The sequence below is a fragment of the Neltuma alba genome, unplaced genomic scaffold (genome assembly GCF_004799145.2).
Source record: "Neltuma alba isolate B1F8T4 unplaced genomic scaffold, ASM479914v2 tig00010875_pilon, whole genome shotgun sequence".
NCBI classification, from domain to species: domain Eukaryota; kingdom Viridiplantae; phylum Streptophyta; class Magnoliopsida; order Fabales; family Fabaceae; genus Neltuma; species Neltuma alba.
The window spans coordinates 70811-92302 of record NW_021635666.1 but is presented as its reverse complement, the minus strand read 5'-3'; the positions used below and the strand labels follow the sequence as shown (position 1 = coordinate 92302).

General features: G+C 32.2%; 2 protein-coding genes across 2 annotated transcripts; both read left to right on the top strand.

Annotated features, from left to right (window-relative positions):
- Positions 1–4557: 4557 nt before the first annotated feature.
- On the top strand, positions 4558–7675 carry LOC114759606 (probable plastid-lipid-associated protein 11, chloroplastic). The gene is made up of 3 exons (XM_028948814.1): positions 4558–5145; positions 5368–5433; positions 7379–7675. Exons 1-3 carry the CDS (start codon positions 4664–4666, stop codon positions 7476–7478), a joined length of 648 nt encoding a protein of 215 aa, XP_028804647.1. The 5' UTR covers positions 4558–4663; the 3' UTR covers positions 7479–7675.
- Positions 7676–20054: 12379 nt separating this feature from the next.
- LOC114759658 (uncharacterized) lies at positions 20055–21082 on the top strand. Its single transcript, XM_028948875.1, has 2 exons — positions 20055–20303; positions 20505–21082. Exons 1-2 carry the CDS (start codon positions 20203–20205, stop codon positions 20818–20820), a joined length of 417 nt encoding a protein of 138 aa, XP_028804708.1. The 5' UTR covers positions 20055–20202; the 3' UTR covers positions 20821–21082.
- Positions 21083–21492: the final 410 nt, after the last annotated feature.

The following is a 21492-nucleotide window of genomic DNA, read 5'->3' as shown; positions in this document are numbered from 1 at the left end:
TTGGATGCTAATATCTTGTTAATAAATGTTTTAGATATTCTTGGATGTTGATAGATATTTATATATGATGATATTTTGTATTTGTGATTTAATTTTATTCATATTTATGTCTTTTATTAATAATTTCATTGGTTTATTTTTATTTTTTGATAAAAATATGCAAAATATGAAAAATAGCTTCTTCTTTTTTTTAAACAGGCCGAAAGCCCGCTAGGTGGACCTAAGCCTGTTAGTTTAAGGGTTGGGCTTAACAAATTGGGATATTTTGAAATTTCAGCTCTGTTGAGCCAGTCCTTTTAAGCTTGCTAACCCTGTAAGGTCGGACCGGCCCATATTCCCACCTCTAGGCATATCATTCAATTTTGTAAATATTTTTGGTAAGCAAAACAATTTTTTTTGGTTAAACTCTTTTCATGAAAGTTATTTTACTTATTTAGATCTATCTAATGGTAGTAATTTTGTCTTGCTTAAAGAAAATCTTTGGGTCTAAATTTTAGAACAAGTATTGAGTTTTGATTGATGACCATAATACTGTAGAGCTATTTTAGTAAATTACTTCTATCAGTTTAGTTTTATTCATTGGGTGACTGAATATTTTAAAATGATTATTTTAGATTAAAAGCTCCTTATTTGTTAGAAATTTGATATTTGTACTAAGCAAATTATTTATTTATCTATATATTTGAGGTAATATGGAATTATTGGTGGTTTAGTTTGAAGGTTTAAATTTGAAATGAGATTTTAGAATTTAAAATATAATAATTTTAGACTTAATAATTTTGCAAAATTTTTTTATTAAAGTAAATAATTTGGAGGATGTAAATAAGTAATTTTGTTTTTAGAAAATTGTAAGTTGGTGCTAAAATACTTAACTTTGTATTATGAGAGTTTTGGGAATTTAGAAACTTTCACTAATTAAAAAAAATTAATTAATTAGTTAAATCACTTATATTAATATGTGATTATATTAATGGTATAGATTAATTATTGATTTATTAGTTTGAGCACGGGTTTGACCTTGTGGTAATCATTTTATTTGCGTTGGTGAGAGGTAACCACTTTCCACTTGTTATATTTACTAATATGTTATTTGTGAGTATTTTTGCTATTTTGAAACCATGATATGTTATTTAAAATTTAATGATATATGCTCTACCTTTTGAGCTATGAAAATTGTTTTTTGAGATATTTTGGAATTGTGATTGAGAAATTAGAAGAAATATTTAATATATATTATTTATATCTCATGGATTATATTGAGAAAAGATTGATACATTTCTAGTTATATCGTGCTTGATTGGATGTTGTTTGAATTTTGAGTTGAGTCTTATTATATCACGTGGTAAGGTTGCCATTGGTGCACACTGATTGGCTTCCTTTGTCTCCTATTGTGAGTGATAGGCCTTTATGGCTCTTTATTTCGTCTCCTAGAGTGAGAGATAAACCCATATGTCTGATTGATTCCCATAGTGAGGGGATAGACTTTTTTGCCTTGTGTGTTAACCCTCATAGTGAGGATATGTATGATTGAAATTTATCCTTATATATATGCTTTATAATTTTATTGATATTTATATTTCTTGAGATTTGATAACTGTCTCACTTGACGCATCACAGGCACATGTTGATATGTATGATGAGTTGAAAAGTTGGTTATTGAGACTTTTGTTTCGCGCTATAGTTTCTAATGTTTTCAGGTGATAATTCAAGTGTTGGTCCATCAGGGAAGGATTCGGAGGCTTAACATACTATTATAGCTTGTATAGCCTTCCTCTTATTATTTTATGTACTGATTTATTATATATTTCCACGTAAGGCTTATTCACTTTACTTTTGCAAACTAATACTTTTGATTTTTACTAATCGCTGGGAGTGCTGTCAGAAGGCTGGAGGCTTCTAAGACTTTCATTTAACACTTTTTTATAAATGTTGTCTATTAATAGAGCTTCATAACTTATTTTGGAAGGATTTATAAGTTTGTATGTTCCAAAGTATGAGATTTCATTTGGGCTAATGGTTGATCATTATTTCTGGACTTCAAAAGTTCAAAGCCCAAGTTAATAATTGCTATTGCTAGTGGCATAACTTTATTCTTTTTAATCATGATAGTGATTTTATGATCTTAAAGTTTCTTCTTTTCTGTCATGGAAACTTTCAGGGTGACATTGAGCCAAAAAAATTCTAGATATTCAGTGTTCCTAAGCGAAAACTTCTAAGACAAATTTGTACCTTAAGGTTTTTTTTTTTTTTAAAGCAGTCTTAAATTGCTTCACTTTTAATGTATATTGGGGCTAGAAGGAACTTATCGATTAATGTTTTACGCCAAATGGATAATTGAACAGATTCAAGCAGCTTTTGAAAGAAAGCGTTTTAAATACTTTTATACCTTCAAGAATCAGAAATGACTAATCCAATTAAGCAGCTAATGTTTGAATTTTTATTAGAAAAAATATTTACACTTAATACTCAAGTCAGTCTCAAAATATTATCTTCTTTGTGAGAGGATACCCGTGATTATTGAAAAAAAAATTATTACATTCAATTCTTAATATAAAATCTGATTAATTAATTTGAAGAGATTAATAAAATTATTAAATTACTTTATAACATATGTTATATGTTTTGTCTAAAATACTTATATGGATTATTAGATTATATATTAATTTATAAATGAGACAGATTAATTTAGAAGAAAGCAATAAATATAAATGATTTAAAGTAATTTAAAAAATTTTCTAATTTTTTTAAATTAGTCATATTAAAAGCAGGATAATGGATGCCAAGCGCACCCATAGGTAAAGCTGGAAATAGGCCAGGCTAGGCCAGTTTTGTAGCCTGTCGGCCTAAGCTTGGCCTATGATCTGTTACAGGTTTATTTTTCAGCATGAACCTGACCTGTATAAAAGCCCGGTCTGGCCTGAAATTTGTTAAAAAACTTGTATTTTAAAAAAATTCATACTACAATTATATTTTTTTCAAAAAAGATAAGATTAAAGAAAGCATACATAATAATTAATTTTTCAGCCTTGTCTTTTATTTAAATTTTAGTATCATAAGTTTTATTTTAAATCTTAATTACAATTTATAAGGATATTATTGAAAACTAGTTGTAATTGTATGTTAAAATTTGAAACAAGGCTACGTTTAAGTACACACAAAAAATTTAAAATAAGACAAATAAATAAAGAGAAAAAACTATTAATTTTACAATGAATAAAAAGGATATCATAATTTAATTAACATAATACATAAGTTAATTAATTTATTATTCTTGGAACAAAATTTTTCTTTCCTATTTTATTTATATTTTTAAGATTTAAAAATCACATTATTTATTGATATTATTATTTTAAATTATATTTTTATCTTCACTTGTCAACGAAACTTCAAAATCTAAGAGAGGATTAAGTTATTTACTATATATTAAAATTAAAAAATAAAGGAAAAATGACCAAAAAAGACTGTTAAAATTTGAAATGACAAAATGGGCATGCGAACATATGGAATGACCAAATGGGCATGAAGTATCAATCTGAAATTTTGACAATTCAGTAGAAAGACTAAAATGTCCCTGACACGTATTTGGAGTCAATTTCACTACTTCAGTAATAATAATGACGACATTTATAATGTAAATTAAAATTTTCGTAATTAGAGGTATTAACTCGTTATTGCCATTTGCAACTCGTTTTTTTCAAACCCAAATAATATATATTTGGAACCAATTTTACTATCCTGGTAATGATAATGAGAACATTTATAATATGAATTACAACTTTTTTATTGAGAGTTACCATCTTACTATTGCCATTTGCAAGTCGTTTATTTCAAACTCAAGTAACATGTATTTGGAACCAATTTCACTACCCTGATAATGATAATAATAACATTTGTAATGTGAATTACAACTTTTGTAATGAGAGTTACTATTTCGCTGTTACCATTTACAACTCGTTTCTTTCAAAATCAAGTAACATGTATTTGGAGTCAATTTCACTACCCTGGTAATTATAATGACAATATTTGTAATGTGAATTACAACTTTCGTATTGAAAGTTACCACCTGTTCATGTCTTCAGAGAGGTTCAGGGCATTTTAGTCTTTCTACCGAATTGTTAAAATTCCAGATTGATACCTCATACCCATTTGGTCATTTCATATATTCGCATATCCATTTTGTCATTTCAAATTTCAACAGTCATTTTTTGGTCATTTTCCAAAAATAAATTAAAAGAAGACATTAACAATAATATCATTAACTAATTTTTTCATATATTATAATTATAAATTTCTAACAGGCTCAGATCGGGCTAACATGCTTTTTAAAGAACCTAAACCAAGCCCGTTTAGCTAAACAGGCTTTCAACAAACCTGAACTTGCCTCTTTTAAAAAACAAGCCAGGCCAAATACAGACCAGGTTATAAGCTCGTGACAGGGTGACTTGTCTGTTTCCATCGTTACTCATAAGTCAATAAACACGTGCATGGCACGTTCCCACCACGGTGATATCATTCTCGTTTCTCCACAACCAAATGTTTCCGCGCTGCTATAGAACAAAAAACCGAAGTGTTTCAAACTTGAACCGTGAAATGGAACAGAGCACCTCCGACCATAAATTCCCGTCAGTGTTACCCAAAATGTCATACATAATATTTATACACCATGGCTGCAGCTACAGCATCCCTCTTGCTTCCCAAGCCATTCAAATGTCAAAACCCTAAATCTGTTTATTCTCATCCTGCAAAATTCACATGCTCTTCCTCCGTCACAACCCAAACACAATCTGCCAAACAGGACCTTCTGAGCCTAATTGCAGACCAGGACCGTGGCCTTAAGACCCAGAATGATCAACAAAAGCGATCTCAAATTGTTGAAGCGATCGATGCAATGGCTGCCTTGGCCGCTGGTTCCGTCACCACTGGTGATTCCCTCTCGGCCACATGGAGGTTGCTTTGGACCACGGAGAAAGAGCAGCTCTTTATAATTGAGAAGGCTTACTTGTTTGGCACCCAAGCTGGTGATGTTTTGCAGGTGATCGATGTTCATAATAGAACATTGAACAATGTCATTACTTTTCCTCCCGATGGAGTTTTCTTTGTTCGATCCAATATTGAGATTGCGTCGCCACAGAGAGTGAATTTCAGGTGCATGACGAGTGTTACTGTTGTTTTGTTTGGCATTGACTTGAATTCCTGTTGGATTGGTTATAGTATTCTGCAGGAAAACACATGTGAAGACACTGTTTTGATAGACAGCATTAGGATTATAAACCAGAGTCCAACTTTGAATTTATCGACTTCGTTTCTCTTTTATTTTATGTTATTTTATTTTTCCTTCCTGGTTCGCACTGATATTGGTTTTTTTAGATTTACTAGCGCACTTTTACGTGGGAAGAACTGGGAAATTCCGTTGCCGCCATTTGGACAGGGCTGGTGAGTAATTCGACCTTGTGTGATAGCTTAAGTGAATTTGGTTCATGTTTTAACTTCACAAGCGAACTAAATGAGCTCGTTTTCTTTTTCTTTTTCTTTTCTTTCTTAATGTTGTTATCTCAATATTATTCACGTTCTCTGTCATGCCATCAACACAGGTTTGGATTATTTGTACCTGAAGATGGAACATTAAAGTTTTCAAGTTAGCTGGGAGAACCTTTATTATGTTCTCTTTTCAGTAGAGGTTTCGCCAAAAATGGTTATATCTAGAGTTGGAAGTGAGGATAAAAATGTTTTTAGTTAGAGAAGGACTCTTAGCAAGAGAACTCCGTGAATTTACAATGGTTAGAGAAAGAAGTAGAACATTGAAATTTATTGAAGTATCTCACTTTTTGATACTGGTTATGTCATGCTTACAATGGTATTCCTATACATCAACTCTAATTGTTTTATTAGTTGTGGCCGTGGAAAAAAGGAAATCTCCTTGAACTTTATTGGTAGGGTCCAGAACTGGTTGACTGCGAGTATTCACTTCTATAGACTTATAATTTCCCTTTGGGGTTCCTTAACAGGTTATCGCTTATATAACACTGGTTTGCTAAACATTAGGTGGACAGAGATAAAGTTAGGGTATAGCATTCTAAGCTTTCACGAAATATGAAGCAAAGAAGGATAAATTTGAAAGTTTATTTTATTTTCGGCAAAGGGGAATTAAAAATCATGAAAAAAGTTGGACAAACCTGTAAGCATGCTTTTTCATTGTAAGCCTTTCAGAAAGAAAAGGGGTTGTGGAAGAAAGTAGTGCAGATTGTTCTAGTTTTTGTTCTGCATATGTTAAGATTAATCTTCTTTCTTTCTCCCAGTAATGGCAGTCTCGACCTTTAGCATTTTTTAGGGCTAAAGAGTTTTAACTTATGAACCGTGAGTTATTAACAGGAGAAATGAAAGAGAGTGGTGCCCAAGAATTGATCTTTTCCACGTTTCAATGACTCTCCCGGCCTCTATCATTTTTTAAGTATGCTTCCTTCTTAGCATTTTTGGATCATGATTTATTGAAGTGTTAAGATTAGCCTTCCTTTTTCTCCCACTAACGGCACTATCAGCCTCCCTAATGGGAAAATTACTAGAGCGACAGTGATGGAGGTTAGTTATGGTGAGAGCTGAAAGGCGAAGAGAGGGGGAAGTGGTGTTGTGATCAAAGAGGGGGAGGACTTTAGTTAGACCGGTCAACAAAGATTATGATGATGTTAGTGGGGTTCAGTGGGGATGACGCTAAGGTGGCAATGACTTGGATAATTGTCATGTGAGAATGCCATGGGATAGTATGAGTCAAACCGCACAACTTAACAGTCAAGCTTAACACTTTCTAACTGACAGGTCGACATTGCTATGTTTTGTAAACTTTTGGGGTGATATTATTCCTAAAAATACTTCCAACTACCCACAGAGCAATAATTTTCACAGGAAAAATTGGTCATTAACCCTATTTTTTATCAGAAAACTTCATAGAAAACACCTAGAGTCTGCGCCTAAATCTGTTAAATCTGTTTCATAATAAAACTATTCGTGGTCCTTTAGTTAACAACTTGAACTTTTGAGTTGAAATGTTCTTTGACAGTACATATGATGGTCATACTCTTTATATGGGTGGTTATGTTTAACTAGATGGCTATACTTGGTTGGCGTAGATGTCAGCCTAGAGGTTCGAGTTCTTCAGTTGAATGTTGATATGTTATTTGAATCACAAGTTTTTTCATCTATATCATCGTCTATTATGTTTTATAGTATAAAAATGTTTATATCTTCCTTAATAATTCTGTTCTCGATTAAATTCTGATCTCTGCCTCTTGAATTCTGAGTCTGGATAGATAATGGGTCTAGGCAGAATTGGCAAGGACATGATTTATATTTCAGTATGCTTTATTTGCACGGTCCTTTTTTGCAGGTTTGACACCGTGTACCTCGATGACGACATCCGAGTTGCAGAGGACATTAGAGGAGATTATTTAGTTGTTGAGCGTGCACCCTATACCTGGAAAGAATAAGAGTAATCTTTAATATCACTGCATGCGTATATTCAGTATTCAGTACTGCAAAAAGAAGTGTACATATATAAATATTTTAGGGCATACATGTATAATAGCCACAGGTCTCTTGTGCCCTTAGTGGCAAATCGTACTTCCTAGAATAAACTGCCTTACATCTATAAATACCACGTGCCCTGCCACATTTCAATACGCAAGGCTTGAGAGTGTTCCTGTAATGGTACCAGAGCCTCTCAGTTTCTTCATGAGGCCGTCCTCAACTGCCCCTAAAATTGATTCCGGCAACTCGGGACTATTTCTTTCTTTTTCTGATTTTGATTCTACAGGGGCCCTAGGACTATTTCTGTCTTTATTTCTCTTAACAGGTCACTAATCAGGGGCAATATGCTAATAATACGTATCAAAATAGAAAAAAATTCCTAGTTGGGAGGCTCAAAGTTCAAACATAATCATAGACTTATCATTCGTACTATGAGTCAAATAAGTGAACCAATCCGCACAAATGTTTAGTATATATGAAAAGGGCTTCTACGGGCTCCAGGGGCACTTCCATCACCTCTGCTTTCATTCGTTGAATGCAATCACATGGGAAAAAAAGGGGGGGGGGGTGTAATTAATATAATGATATTTAATCCCACAGTTACTAGTATTTTAATTTACTCTTTCAGTCTTTAATATAAGACATAATTGTTGAGTTGATTTTAGTTTTAAATATAAGAACTATTTCTCATATTTATCAGTTTTTCTTAAATTACTCCTATTGATACTTTTTCAACCATAATTAAGTAAAAGAGAAAGGGAGGACATTAAGGAAGATGATTATGATGTTTTAAAAAAATATGTTATATTTTTTATAATTAACTAACTTATCTAATTTTTTTAATCTAATCAAATTAGTTAAATATGTCTTATATTAAAGACCGGAAGAGTATTTTACGCACTCAAACTCTATTTCACATAATTGCCGGTTGGGCCATTCCCGAGTGCCAAGGATATAGCCTACAACGAACAAAACTAGAAGTAACATTACATGTTTCTCTTGAATTATTTTAATTTAGTGCCCGTTTGGATTAGCAATGAACAAGTGTAATTGTAGATTATTGTGAATTTTATAAGTGGTATTGGTTATAAGTGACGTTGATTAATTATGATTTTTGTTTGTATATGTCTTTTTTATAAGTGACTTTAAGAATTATGTTATGTTTGGTTTTCATTATTAAAATCACTTATGGATGCATAGTTACCAAAAATGCATAAATTTAAGAAATATTATTAAATGTAATCATTTGAGAAGAGATTTTCAGAAGTGTATGAGAGTAGATTGGAGAAAATTCAACTGATAAAAATTGATTAGGATTCTTCAAACACATAAGTTACTTCTTGGTGCTTATCCTAAAAGTGTGGTGAATAAGTGAAATTATGATTTATCAGGATTTCATAAAAATTATCCAAACAAGATAAATATGCTTCATAATCACTTATTTAGATTCAAACGAACTGATTTGAGCTCTCACCACCTAACCAACCAAATAGGCACTTAATTTACCAATGCCTTTGATACGGGCTTTGTTCATTTGTAATGAGAAACAACTTGCTTGGAACACAGGAACAGCTTAGCCTCCAAAAAATTTGAACTTCGTCATAGATTTCACGTTACACATGCTATATGTTTACTTTCTGTTTGATATTTCTTTATATGTATTTGTTTTCTTTGTTACACTCTATTGCTAGGCTTCACAATTACCTTCTCCCAATATGATAGCTGTTGAAGCTTTTTTCGTATATTATTTTACTTAGTTCTTAATAAAATTGTCATTTATCCAAACAAAAAAAGAAAAGGAAAAAAAAATAACGCTATGAATAGAATGGTATTAATCCATTGTTGAGTTTGAGCTTACCACCCCTGGAAAAGCTTACTAGGTAATCATTTAGCCGGGTAATTTTTCTGCTCATTGGTTTTGTTTACTTGAAGCAGTAATGTTTGTCCCTGCCATCCCATTTGCAATGCTTACTAATTGAATGCACTTGATTTTCAATCAGATAACTTTTTTTTTTATCATCAAATTTTAGACAGGAGTTCAGGTTCAACCCAAACTAGGGTAGGGCACTCGAACGGTTCCTCCAAAATAAGAGGGTGTGGTTTTTATCGTTAATCCCACAGACAATGGGTGTTCAAATAACTGTTTGATCTTATGGCAATAGTTCTAGTTTTGCAAAGGAGTTTGTTGTATCATCCTTTGTTAAATTAGACCTAGAGTCTCTTTCTATCTCTATCTCTCTCTCTCTTCCCTCTTTTTCGTTTCTTCCAGTGATTTCTTTATATTATAACTCCGTCTAATGTAAATCAGAACTTATGCATGCATTCCCTGCTTGTCGAGTTGAACTTTATTTACTATGAAAAATTTCGATTAGATTTTATTACTCTCTAATCCTAAGAACTAGTAAAAAAAGTTTGCTTTGATGCTAAATATGAAACATCAGTCCATTTTGCCTTTCAAATTTATAATTTTTTTCCTTAAACTATACTCACTAATTACACATATTAAATGAGCTTTTCATCAAAAAATAATTTCAAGTGCAAATAGTTAAAAGAAATATTTTTACAAATAAATAATTTAATTGCTTTTTTAAAATTTATAAATTAATTATTTAGGCCATATATATAAAATCAGAGACAATGTATTGTATCAGTCCGCTTATATGTCTATCTTTCCCTGTATATTTAATGTAATGCAGATTGACTCCATGTGGATTTATCTCTTGCGATTGTCCACCTTTGGGTTGGTTTGGTTTGGTTTTTTTAGGGAGAATTGCATTTAGGTCTCACCCTAGAGAATTAAATATAAAAAGGTTTCTTGAAATTATGAAATTATTTTAAAGTTCTAAGGGACTTTTTTGTAATAAATTTTTTTGTTTAATTATCAAATTACTCTTTGTCTTTTTTTTTTTAAAAGTTTGCATTGACAACTGAAAGAGTAGTGGTTGACAACTTAGGGTGCAAGGATTGACAACTATCGCGGCTGGTTTGACAACTTCAAACTAAGTTGTCAAACCAGCCGCGATAGTTGTCAATCCTTGCACCCTAAGTTGTCAACCACTGCTCTTCAGTTGTCAATGCAAACTTTTTAAAAAAGATAATTTGGTAATTAAACAAATAAAATTTATTACAAAAAAGTCCTTTAGGACTTCAGAATAATTTCATGATTTTAAGGGCCTTTTTGTATTTAATTTTTTTGAGTGGGACCTAATTATAATTTTTTTTTAAAAAACCCAACCACTTACAAGTGAAGGAAAAAGACGAGACATAATTGTTTTTCATTTAGACGAGCCAGCAAGATAAAATGAGATCGTGGTTGTGTAATGGTTCATGTATGGTGGGAGAAGAGTACCTATAAGGGTTATCTTATGCTCTAGCCCGTCGCTCTGTTCTTCCCTCTTTCCCTCTCGCTATTAAAGAATGTTTGACTTGATCTCACTTTCTGACAGTTGAGATGATTATGTTTGTTGACTGACTAGATTGACATCTAAACTCTAATTTTTGTCCCCCACCGCAGACAGAATAGATGACTCTATCACCCTAGTGACTAGTGAGGTGAAATTATTATTAATTACCATGCTCCTGAATATAAAAGTTAACACAGGATTTTGTTTACATTTAAATTATAAGGTGAGGATAGCTAGTTTCCAGTACAAATTATTAAAATGGCTACTCTAAACATATTTTTATAAATAACTAATTTTTTCGACCTCTACAACTTGGTTATCAAACTGTTATGTTTAATATTAGATGTATTACTACCTTTGATTATTAAAAGTTAGATAATTAATTTGAGAAGATTAAAAAAATTAGTTAAGTTGGTTAATTATAATAAATATGTGTTGATTTCTCTAAACTGTCATCTTTAATCATATGTATTGGAGCTATCTTTTGTTGAGAATCTCTTACAATCAATAAAGATATTTTAAAGAAAACATTATAAATTTGAGAGATAAAGTGGATTGTAGTTTTATTTATATGACTAAATTTGAATTTCAATTAACTCTTGTATTAAAGTTCAAAGATGGTGTAAATCAATTAAGGTGCGGATTATGTTGTGATTACGCACTAATAAGCGGGCAAATAAGAGCCCTAATAGTTGGGACCATCACGTGTGGGTGGCATTTGCTATCTTATAGGTATGAGCAGTTACTTTATGCATTATTTTTTTGATAATGCAAACTTTTTGAACACCACTTAGCAGCCTTTTGGAGATTTCCAAATTGCCTTTTGCGATCTTCATTATCGTTTATAGTCGCATGTTTTGTTTAAATATATAATGTAATTAATCTTCTTTCGCGTTGTTCCTTTTTGGCTTAATCGGTCTGGTAGCTTCATGTGTGATTGTGAAGAATTGAGCAGGGGAAGAAGCCACTTATCTGTTGCGGCCAAAATATCTGTAGTCTCCTTCTCAATTCGGCCATAGTCTCGAATATTTTATTCCACAATTGTTGTCCATATATAGCATATATATAACATCATAAAGGACGAAGAGGAATAAATAAAACGTAACATAACACACTATAAGTTGTCCCCACATCTAAATCAATCAACCTCCTGCATCCTAGCTAAGGGAGACATGTGAAGATAAAATGATTAAGAAACAAATCTACCCATATGAAGTATTTCTTAATGGACATCAAACACCATAATGTTCTCTTGGATACAAAAATGTCTATGAATATTTCAAAAAGATGCAAAAATGTCCGGACCGCTTATTTCATGGTGGGCCCCAAATCTATTGATGCTCTTAAAATTAACGAGTGTTTACTTAATAGTTGTGGTATTTTTGTACCTTTTTGGAATCTTCATGAACACTTTTGCACCCAAGCGAATATTATGGTACCAGTTATGCATTGGTAGATACTTCATGAGTGGATTTACACCTTAATCCAAGATTGAAAAAACAAAAATAAAATTAGTTATTCAAATTATGAGTTAGCATGGCAAGCCAGCCAATTGCACACTTTCTCCCCTTGCAAGATTTATGATCAAGAATGATGTCACACTCCTAGAGGAAGAAACTAGATTTAGATTATGTGCGATGCATGGGGACACCCCCCCCAAAAAAATGAGGAGATTATTATTGACGGTACGTCTTATGATCAAATATATATGTTTTGAACGTTATAGACATGAAGATTATGAGCCAAAAAAATATTGTATTTTGAGATGATGATGATGATGGAATCGTTGTCTGATATTGATAATTTGATTAAATATGTAGCATGATTTGTTTTAGTGTTCTACTCCTATTTATAGGGCTTATCTATCAATGATGGACCAATGGACCTTTCTCCAACTCCCACTAATGACTAACCACACTATATATGTTACAAGTTTTTTTAGATTCAACATTGCCTCTGAAGTTTTAAAACATAGTAATGTTACCTCACCCCATTAAAAAAACTAACATTGACTATAACATTTTAGTTTTTAATCTTGAGGTTAAGAGTCTGATATGCGTTAATTTGTGCAAAGGAATTGAGTCATTTGATGATTTTTGAGATTTAGTTGATCCTTGAGTGAGTTGGATTTAGATTTGAGGTTGAAAATAGGAGGAAGAGGCTTTCTATGGCGTTTGTGGCCATGAAAATGGACGTTTGCAGCAGCAAACGAAATAGAATTGGGAAGCAATGTCTCTATGTAGCTTGTTGTAGTAACAAGTGAGATTCGTCATGGTGAATATCACATAAGCGAGCGAACGGCCTCTCTTAGTCATTTGTCACAATGAATGCCTTATTTTATAAATAAAAAAACCACGAATTAGAATGTGTATACTGAAGTAGGGCTGAGCAATGGGCGGGATGGGCTAACCCGAAGGTTAGTCCATAACCCGCCCATTTATTCATAAATGGGCATGGGCTAACCCATAACCCGGTAGTAACCCATTTAGCCCGTATTAAATGGGTTACGGGGCAGCCCGTTTGGGCTAACCGGGTTACGGGATAACCCATTTATTTTTTTTAATTTTTTTTTTAGTATAGTTATTTTGTATATGTAACCTTATGAAGCTGTCAATAAATTTTGCATGCCAAATAGCAAATCAAATATGAAATAACATCAATCATATTCAATCACACAACCTCACTTAGATTCGCAAACAATCAAAGTCTGATAAAATCATAAAAGTAGTCACCAATCATAAAGTCTCATAAACTTTGAAAGTTCCAACTTTCACCTAAAAGATAAAATAAAAGCTTAGACAAGCATAAATGTTTGATAAAAGATGAATGAAAAACAATATTATCAATTAAATGAAGAATAAAAATATTTTAAAAAAATTAAAACTTAAACGGGCGGGTATGGGCAGCCCAATACCTTGCCCATAGCCCAACCTGTTTAATGGGCTACCCTGCCCATTTAAACCTGCCCGTTTATAATCTCTTATTTGGGCTAATTGGGCGGGCTTAAATGGGCAAAAATTTCATGAGTCATGGGCGGGCTAGCGGATAATGGGTTTGTTGCTCACCCCTATACTGAAGTTTTTGAAGGTAGGGTCAGTTTCTTTGCTAGGTTTTCATGGTTTTGAGCTTGAGGAAGCATTCCTAAAGTTTCAAACTCTTAAGTGTTCCTGACATCTTTCCTACCATTTCTCTTAGATGTTTTGAGCTTCAGATATTTGAAATCTAGAGTTCTTGAAGACTTTTGAATGGGCTGTGGTTTCCATCGAGTCTTGAGTTTAAATGGCTCCTATGGACTAGATTTAGTGTTTGATTGGTTTGGTTTTACTAGATTTAAAGTTTTGTAGAGTTTGAATCTAGGGTTTGGGAGATATGGGGATTTATGATGGTTAATGGCAATGTGATGATTTAAATTGAGGTTTAATGATTGGCTTATGCTAGAGCGAGTTATATATGATGTTTAAATGGTTTATATTTTTGATAGAGCTTGAAATTTTTAAATGGGTATTTTGATGTTCGAGCCCTAAGCATGGAATTGAAATTTTTTTATTGAATTGTGTAATTTGATGTTAGTGATTGATTTAGATAAGTTAACTGAACTATTGGGAGGCTAAGTGAGGTGTTAGATTGGTTGGATCATGATTATGGTAAGGTTTAAGTTGTTAGAGGGTTCAGGCCTTTTATTATGTTGTTCAACTGCTTCATGAGTTAAAGTACTATATTGTGATTATATCATGAGAAAATGGCAAATAAAAACCCCCTAATATGTGAAATTGCGATTTGGGACCCTCAATTTGAAAAAGGGAAAATAAAGACCTGATCCCATATTGCAAATATGAAATCTTGGTGAAATGTCTGAAATACCCCTCAACCAAGTTGTGATTTGATCTACTGAAGTTGTCATTCGTTAAAGTGAACTTATCAGGTCTCATAGTCAACTTGTTATTTGGCATACCCTTAGTCAAATTGTGATTTGGTCTACTGAAGTTATCATTCGCTAAAGTGAACTTATCATTTCCCATAGTCAACTTGTCACTTGGCTGAGAGGCATTTCAAACATTTCACCAAGATTTCATATTTGTAATATGGGACTGCTGGAAATTGTGCCCTAGGGGCCAATCATTATGTTATGAACATTGTTGATTTATGAATTTATTAATTACGTTATCATATTATTTGCATATTTACTGTGATGACTATCCTTGGATAACTCATGGTTTATCCTGAATGTCCCTGGTCGGTCATCTATGTGGGAGCAGAGATGAAATAAGACCAGTATGACTTTAAAAATATATAGAGATATAAATTAAAGTCATAGGCACATGTAAGAGTACAAGGTGTTGGACCGACCCGCTATGAGAGAGCTGCATGGGTTAAGTCATAAGCTTCTCTCATATACAAACCATGTCACTGTGCCCTTTGACCTGAGATCATCATGGATTCCTACATGAGAAACGCTTAGCTTTGACCTAGTCAAAAGTCACTTTTGACCGAGTGATCATAAAGACTATGTTCAGGCTTAGTGGTTTTTCATGCGGAGGAATGTGAATGGTCAAGATGGAATTTGTCCCTCACATTCGTAGAGAGATATTATTGGGCCCCTCAATGAGTGAGTCTGAGAAATGTATGGCCATACTATAATGGAAAGGTAGTTCCATTTCTATACTCAGACTACTCAGGGATCGAGAAAGTAACGGTCATGAATAGGAGGATGACGTTCTCCATGCCTCATCCATGACCAAAATGTCGTGTGACAAAAGGGACGTGATATGGCTGTATGAAAGGTTACATCGTTCAACGATCCTCATATGATTTGGGTAGTCGTGATGTTTTGCTAGAGACCGCTTACGACTTGTGAGTCATTATAGTTAATGGCCCACTACCAACTTCATATGGGCCTACAGGGTCGCGCACAAAATAGCCCAACACGAGTTATGATGTCCAGATTCATTGAATCTAAGATATGTCCAGATTCAATGAATAATATAGGGTGGACGTGTATATATATATAAATTCATATCTATATACATATTATATAAATATAAGAGATATTAATTGTTAGATTTAATTTATAAGGATAAATTAAATCTATATAAATTAATTCCGTCATATCTTTATTTTGAATTAAATAAATAGGTGAATTAAATCTATGAGACGGATTTAATATAAACCATATTTATTTAATTGTTCTCTTATCTGATTAGGCAATATTTGATATTGTATTAATTTCGGAATTAATTTAGGATTAATTTTGAAATTAAATATCATTCATAATACCTATAGCATCCTATATATTTGATATTAGGAGCTAGGGTTTTGAGTGAGAGAGTGAAAACACTTGCAGATAAGAGACAGCCAAAAATTGGAGAAGGAGGACGGATTCTTTGAAAAACCCTAGACGGACAAAGAGACGCTAGCACGTCGTTCGTGACTAGAGAGCTATTCGTGTGGATACCAGTAGAGGAAGCCGACCAGAGTTGTCGACTTCGAACGACAAAGGAGGCGAGCAGAGGCATCCTGAACGGCGGAATCACCGAGCCACCAAGAAATCGAAACATCGAAGGTAATGCTTCTTACTACTTGACTTAAACACGATCGGTAGATCCGGGCAAGGGATTGAAATTTTAAATTTGTTTTCCGTTGCGCGTTTTTTAATTCCTTCAGGGACGGGGTCTTTACTTGCTATTTTCCAAATTGAGGGTCTCAAATCGTAATTTCACATATTGGGGTCTTTATTTGCCATTTTTCCTTATATCATTTGTGTAGATTGTTCCTGACCATTTGGCTTGAGCACAAGATCTCTATTATGATAATTTTTGTCATTGTTTTAGTAAGAGGTGATTACTTTTCGCTTATTATATGTGTTAATATATTATTTGTGTATATCTTGGTAGCATGAGAATATGAATTGCTACATGATACTTTCTACATTATAAAAACTGTCTTATGGGACATTGGACATAAATGAAGAGTTTTCATAAAGGGAGGATTTAACTCCAACTATTATTTGGTTGCATCTTTGATGACTAAATCTTGTTTAGAGTTTAATCCTACTTTGTAATAAGGCTACCATCATAATAGTTTTGTACAATTAAGGTTTACCCTTTTCTAGTTAACTTTTCAATTGAAAAATGTTTGATTAACTAATACAGATTTAAATATTAAACTCAGAAACTAATTATAATTACAAATAAAATAAAAGAAATAACCAACACTAATTACTTTAATTATTTTTCATTATTTTTAAATTAATAAAAATTCTCTTTCCTTAGGCTTTATGAATAATGAGCCTATGAAGACCATCAAATTTGGCAGTATTTTTATTTATTTATTTGGGAAAATCCTGAAAAATACTTTTTAAATTTCAAATTTTCAAATGAGAAATTATTACAAAAATGAGTTGTAATTTACTTTTAAGTATAATTAATTATTATTAAAATATAGTAGTAAAGGGAGAATCCTAATAAAATTTGACTGAAATACCTAAATCCAAATTAAGGCTTACATTTTTAACAAATTCTTAATGAGGCCATGAGGCCTAATTTAGAATTTTTGAATGTTGTCAAATGGTTAAAATACCTCCCTTTAATTAAAAATAAAAATTAATTATTTTACTCCTCCCAAGTAATCTCTCATCTCTTACGATTATTTTGTAGGAGTAAAAAAACACAAGTGATTTTATAGTTTTCAAAATTTGTATGTTTCACTAAAAGCTTTAAAAATATTCTAATAAAACATTTTAAATTACAACATAAATAGCTTGAAAATAAATATTTTTTATTTTTGTTGATAAATATTTATTTTAAGATTTTAAAATGTCTTAATTACAAGAAATATTTAATACTGAGTTATTATAAATAACCTTTTTGGGTTGGAATCGCTTAAGTAAATGAAACTAACAAAATTATGAGAACTTAGTGTTAAATATTTTTTTGTAATTAATATATTTTAAAATTTTAAAATAAATATTTACCAACAAAAAACAAAAAAAATTATTTCAAGACTATTTATGTTGTAATTTAAAATATTTTATTAGAATACTTTTGAAAGTTTTGTTTATATACACAAATTCTAAATATTGTAAAATTGCGAATATGTTTTTTAGTCCCAAAAATAATTATAAGATATGAGGGACAACTTGAAAAGATAAAAAAATCAAATTTTCTTTTTAATTAATGAGGGGCATTCTGGTTATTTAACAACATTTAGAAATTCCTAATGAGGCCTCATAGACTGATTAGAAAATTATTAACAGTGGAGGGTTTTATTTAGATTTAGGTATTTTAGCAGGATTTTATTGGGATTATCCCTATAGTAAACAAGATTGATTTAAAATTTTAAAATTCAAAAAGGTTTTTTTCCCCCAAAATTTTCCTATTTATTTCATATTCTTATTTATTGTAGGCCATTATAATCTTTTTTTTTTTGTTACATCAGGCGGGATCGAACCCGCAACACACGCACCCAACACACACACATGCCACTCGGCCAAACGGCCAGTGGCTAGGCCATTATAATCTTAATTCTTAGGATTAAATTGAATCTCATCATTAATAGAAATATAAATCTAAAAGAAAAGGAAACTAAAAAATTATTATTACTAACGCGGATTTGTCCTTGTAAATTAATTAAGTACCGAAATTTGTGTTTAAATTTTTGTAAATACTCCTCTGTTCTTTAATATGAAACCTAATTCTTGAGATGATTTTGGTCTTAAATATAAGACCTAATTTTTATATTTATCAATTTTTCTTAAATTACCCCCATGGATACTTCTTCAACCATGATCAAGTAAAAGAGGGAGGGAAAATATTAAGAAAGATGATTATAGTATTTTAGAAAAAATTTCATATTTCTTATAATTAACTAACTTACATAACTTTCTTAATCTAATCAAATTAGTTAAATAGGTCTTATATTAAAAACCAGAAAAGTATAAAATGTAAAATTGGCAGAATTACCTCTCTGAGCTTGATAAAACTTTGATGATTTGATAATACTCATAACAAGTATCGAATAGAAAAACCATTAATATGTGGTTTCCACACCAAGTTATTATATATATATATATAAATATATCATATCTTTTCTGTCTTTTTTTTTTTTGCTCTTAATGTATTGGCTGTGTTTAAAATTTTGTGGACACGAGAACTGGGGCAGCATTATATTATTAACGATGAATGAATAAATTAAGAATGGCTTAGGCAGAGACGACAAAAAGTCAATAAGTGAGAAAAAGAAAGGAAGGAAATAGGTAGAAAATGATAATCAAGCTAGCTCACCCACGGCTTCACCGTCTTTTCATCATCCTCTCATCTTAAAGCTTCCCCACTCTCTCTCTCTCACCCTGCCCCAACTGATAACGACTGCCAGCCACCTATCCTCCATCACTCTGCGTCTGTATACCGATACATATATGTTTATATATATCTTCCTCTGTGAGATCATCAATATTTATAAAAGTGTTAATATAACTTCAAGTCTCTTGAAATTTAAATTTATTTTAGTTTTGGTCCCTCAAATTTTAAATTTGTGATTTTAGTCTCTACAATTTATTTTGTCATAAAATGTTGTCATTGAATGTGTAATAACGTTAAAATCTACTGAAATATCATAAGGAGTGTACAAACAGCAATGTGGACTCACAAGGTAACACTTAATTGAAAAAGAAGAAGAAAAAGTCCTCAAAATACAGTTATTTAGCCCTTCTTTGTTAGTTATTCGTTTGAGAAGTTGTTCACCAATATTTTTAAGAACTCATTCCCCATATGTTCTCTACGTTACGTTTTAAGGATTCTATTATCCATACCAAATCCAGCTAGAGGTGATTTGGTGAGTTTACATAATCATTTTAATACAGTTGGCAACACTTTAGTAGATTTTGACACATTAACACTTTTAGGACTAACATTTTAAGACATACTAAATTTCAGATATATGCTTGAAATTAGAGGATCAAAATTAAAATAGATTTAAATTTTAGTGACAAAAAATTATATTAACTCTTTATAAAATATAAAATGAATAAATTACCATATCTTCAGATTCACAGTAGACCGACTCAAATTATTAAATAAACATAGTCCTTTTGTCTATATAAACACAAGCTCTGTGTCTGTCTCTCTCCCCCTCTCTCTCCCCCCCTCCTGATTGATGCTTCTTGTCCGCCCTTGGAGTTTCTCTCTATATCCTGAGGGTCCTTCTGAATCTCTTCCTCCTTGTTAATCTTTCTCCACTTTCTCACTTTATACATATTTTCCCGGGAAAGTAAATACGAAAGTTAATGATGGTAGATCTTCAAACAGTTTGCTGCTTGTGTGGTGATATTGGTTTCCCTGACAAGCTTTTCCGCTGCAACAGATGCCACCATCGCTTCCAGCACTCGTATATATCATCTTGTTTCTCTCTCCTACTCACAAATATATAGAAATAGCGATCTTTATCGTTCCATAAATCATATGTTTTGGGTTTCATTTCTCTGACTTGTATCAGATGAACTTCGTTTGTTTTTAATGTCTATTGTATATACAATGGGTTGATCTGATTTAAACCAAACCTAAATCTTACTGATTATAACTCTTTCAGGTACTGCAGCAACTACTATGGAGAACTCGCTGAGATTGAACTGTGCGATTGGTGCCAAACGGAAGAGAAGAACGTCGCAAGACACAGTGGTTCTTATCATCATAGTAGATCATCGGTAGTGGCCGGAAACGACATGGGATCAAGTTCCAGGCGGTCTGAATATTCCAGTGAGAAGGTCAAGCAACATCCTGATCGTGACGATCAGAGTAGTGGCGGCGGCAGCGGCTCCGATAAGGGAAAAACCGCTACCAGCGGCGTTCCTTCGCCGCGTCCTGGCACACGCAGGTACAAGCTTCTGAAGGATGTTATGTGCTAGAGATAGAAGGAAAAAGAAGAAGAAAAGTAAACAAAAGGGTCTAAGATCAAGAAGAAAATTAAGTCAGTATAGTAGTGATCGTGGATCAGTTCAATTCTCAAGCCTCAGAGATTATAGAAGAAGGTTGCAAATAATTAATAGCGTGTTTTTGAGTGGATTTTGTCAGTAAAAATAATTTCTAGTGTGAATTATAAACTATATATGTGTAACTTTTATGATAGTGAACTCTTCCATGGATAATCTATGGCATAAGTTTCAAGCTCTTTCTCATTTTGCTTTTACGATTACTTTACTTCCTCATCAATTAAGGCTAACAAATTTAGATAATGACGACTTTTCTGGTGCATGCAATAAATTGGTTTACTTACTAAAGCTATAGACAAAATGAATTTTGGGTGACAGAAACGGAAGAACAAGTTAATATTAAGTACACATGAGAGCAAAGTTTAAGTGCATGTTTGGGAGCTCTGGTAAAAAAAAAAAAAAGGTGCATGTTTGGGAGAACTTTTAAAACTAAGATCTTGGCTCAAATCATGGGATTATTTCTCAAAAGCAGAGTAGTCAAACAAGAGTTCAAAACCCAAAAGAGATTTTAACTCCTAAAATCATGGTATTTTAAACCTTAAGAGAATAAGAAAAGTTCTTAATTGAATTTCCGTTCAACCAATTGAA

What these genes read in the sequence shown, in the direction of transcription:
- LOC114759606 (XM_028948814.1), top strand. Translation starts at nt 4,664, where the DNA reads ATGGCTGCAGCTACAGCATCCCTCTTGCTTCCCAAGCCATTCAAATGT. An exon ending in CCACAGAGAGTGAATTTCAG is followed by an intron (nt 5,146 to 5,367) that starts GTGCATGACGAG and finishes TGGTTTTTTTAG; the next exon opens with ATTTACTAGCGCACTTTTAC. An exon ending in CCGCCATTTGGACAGGGCTG is followed by an intron (nt 5,434 to 7,378) that starts GTGAGTAATTCG and finishes CCTTTTTTGCAG; the next exon opens with GTTTGACACCGTGTACCTCG.
- LOC114759658 (XM_028948875.1), top strand. Translation starts at nt 20,203, where the DNA reads ATGATGGTAGATCTTCAAACAGTTTGCTGCTTGTGTGGTGATATTGGT. An exon ending in CACCATCGCTTCCAGCACTC is followed by an intron (nt 20,304 to 20,504) that starts GTATATATCATC and finishes TAACTCTTTCAG; the next exon opens with GTACTGCAGCAACTACTATG.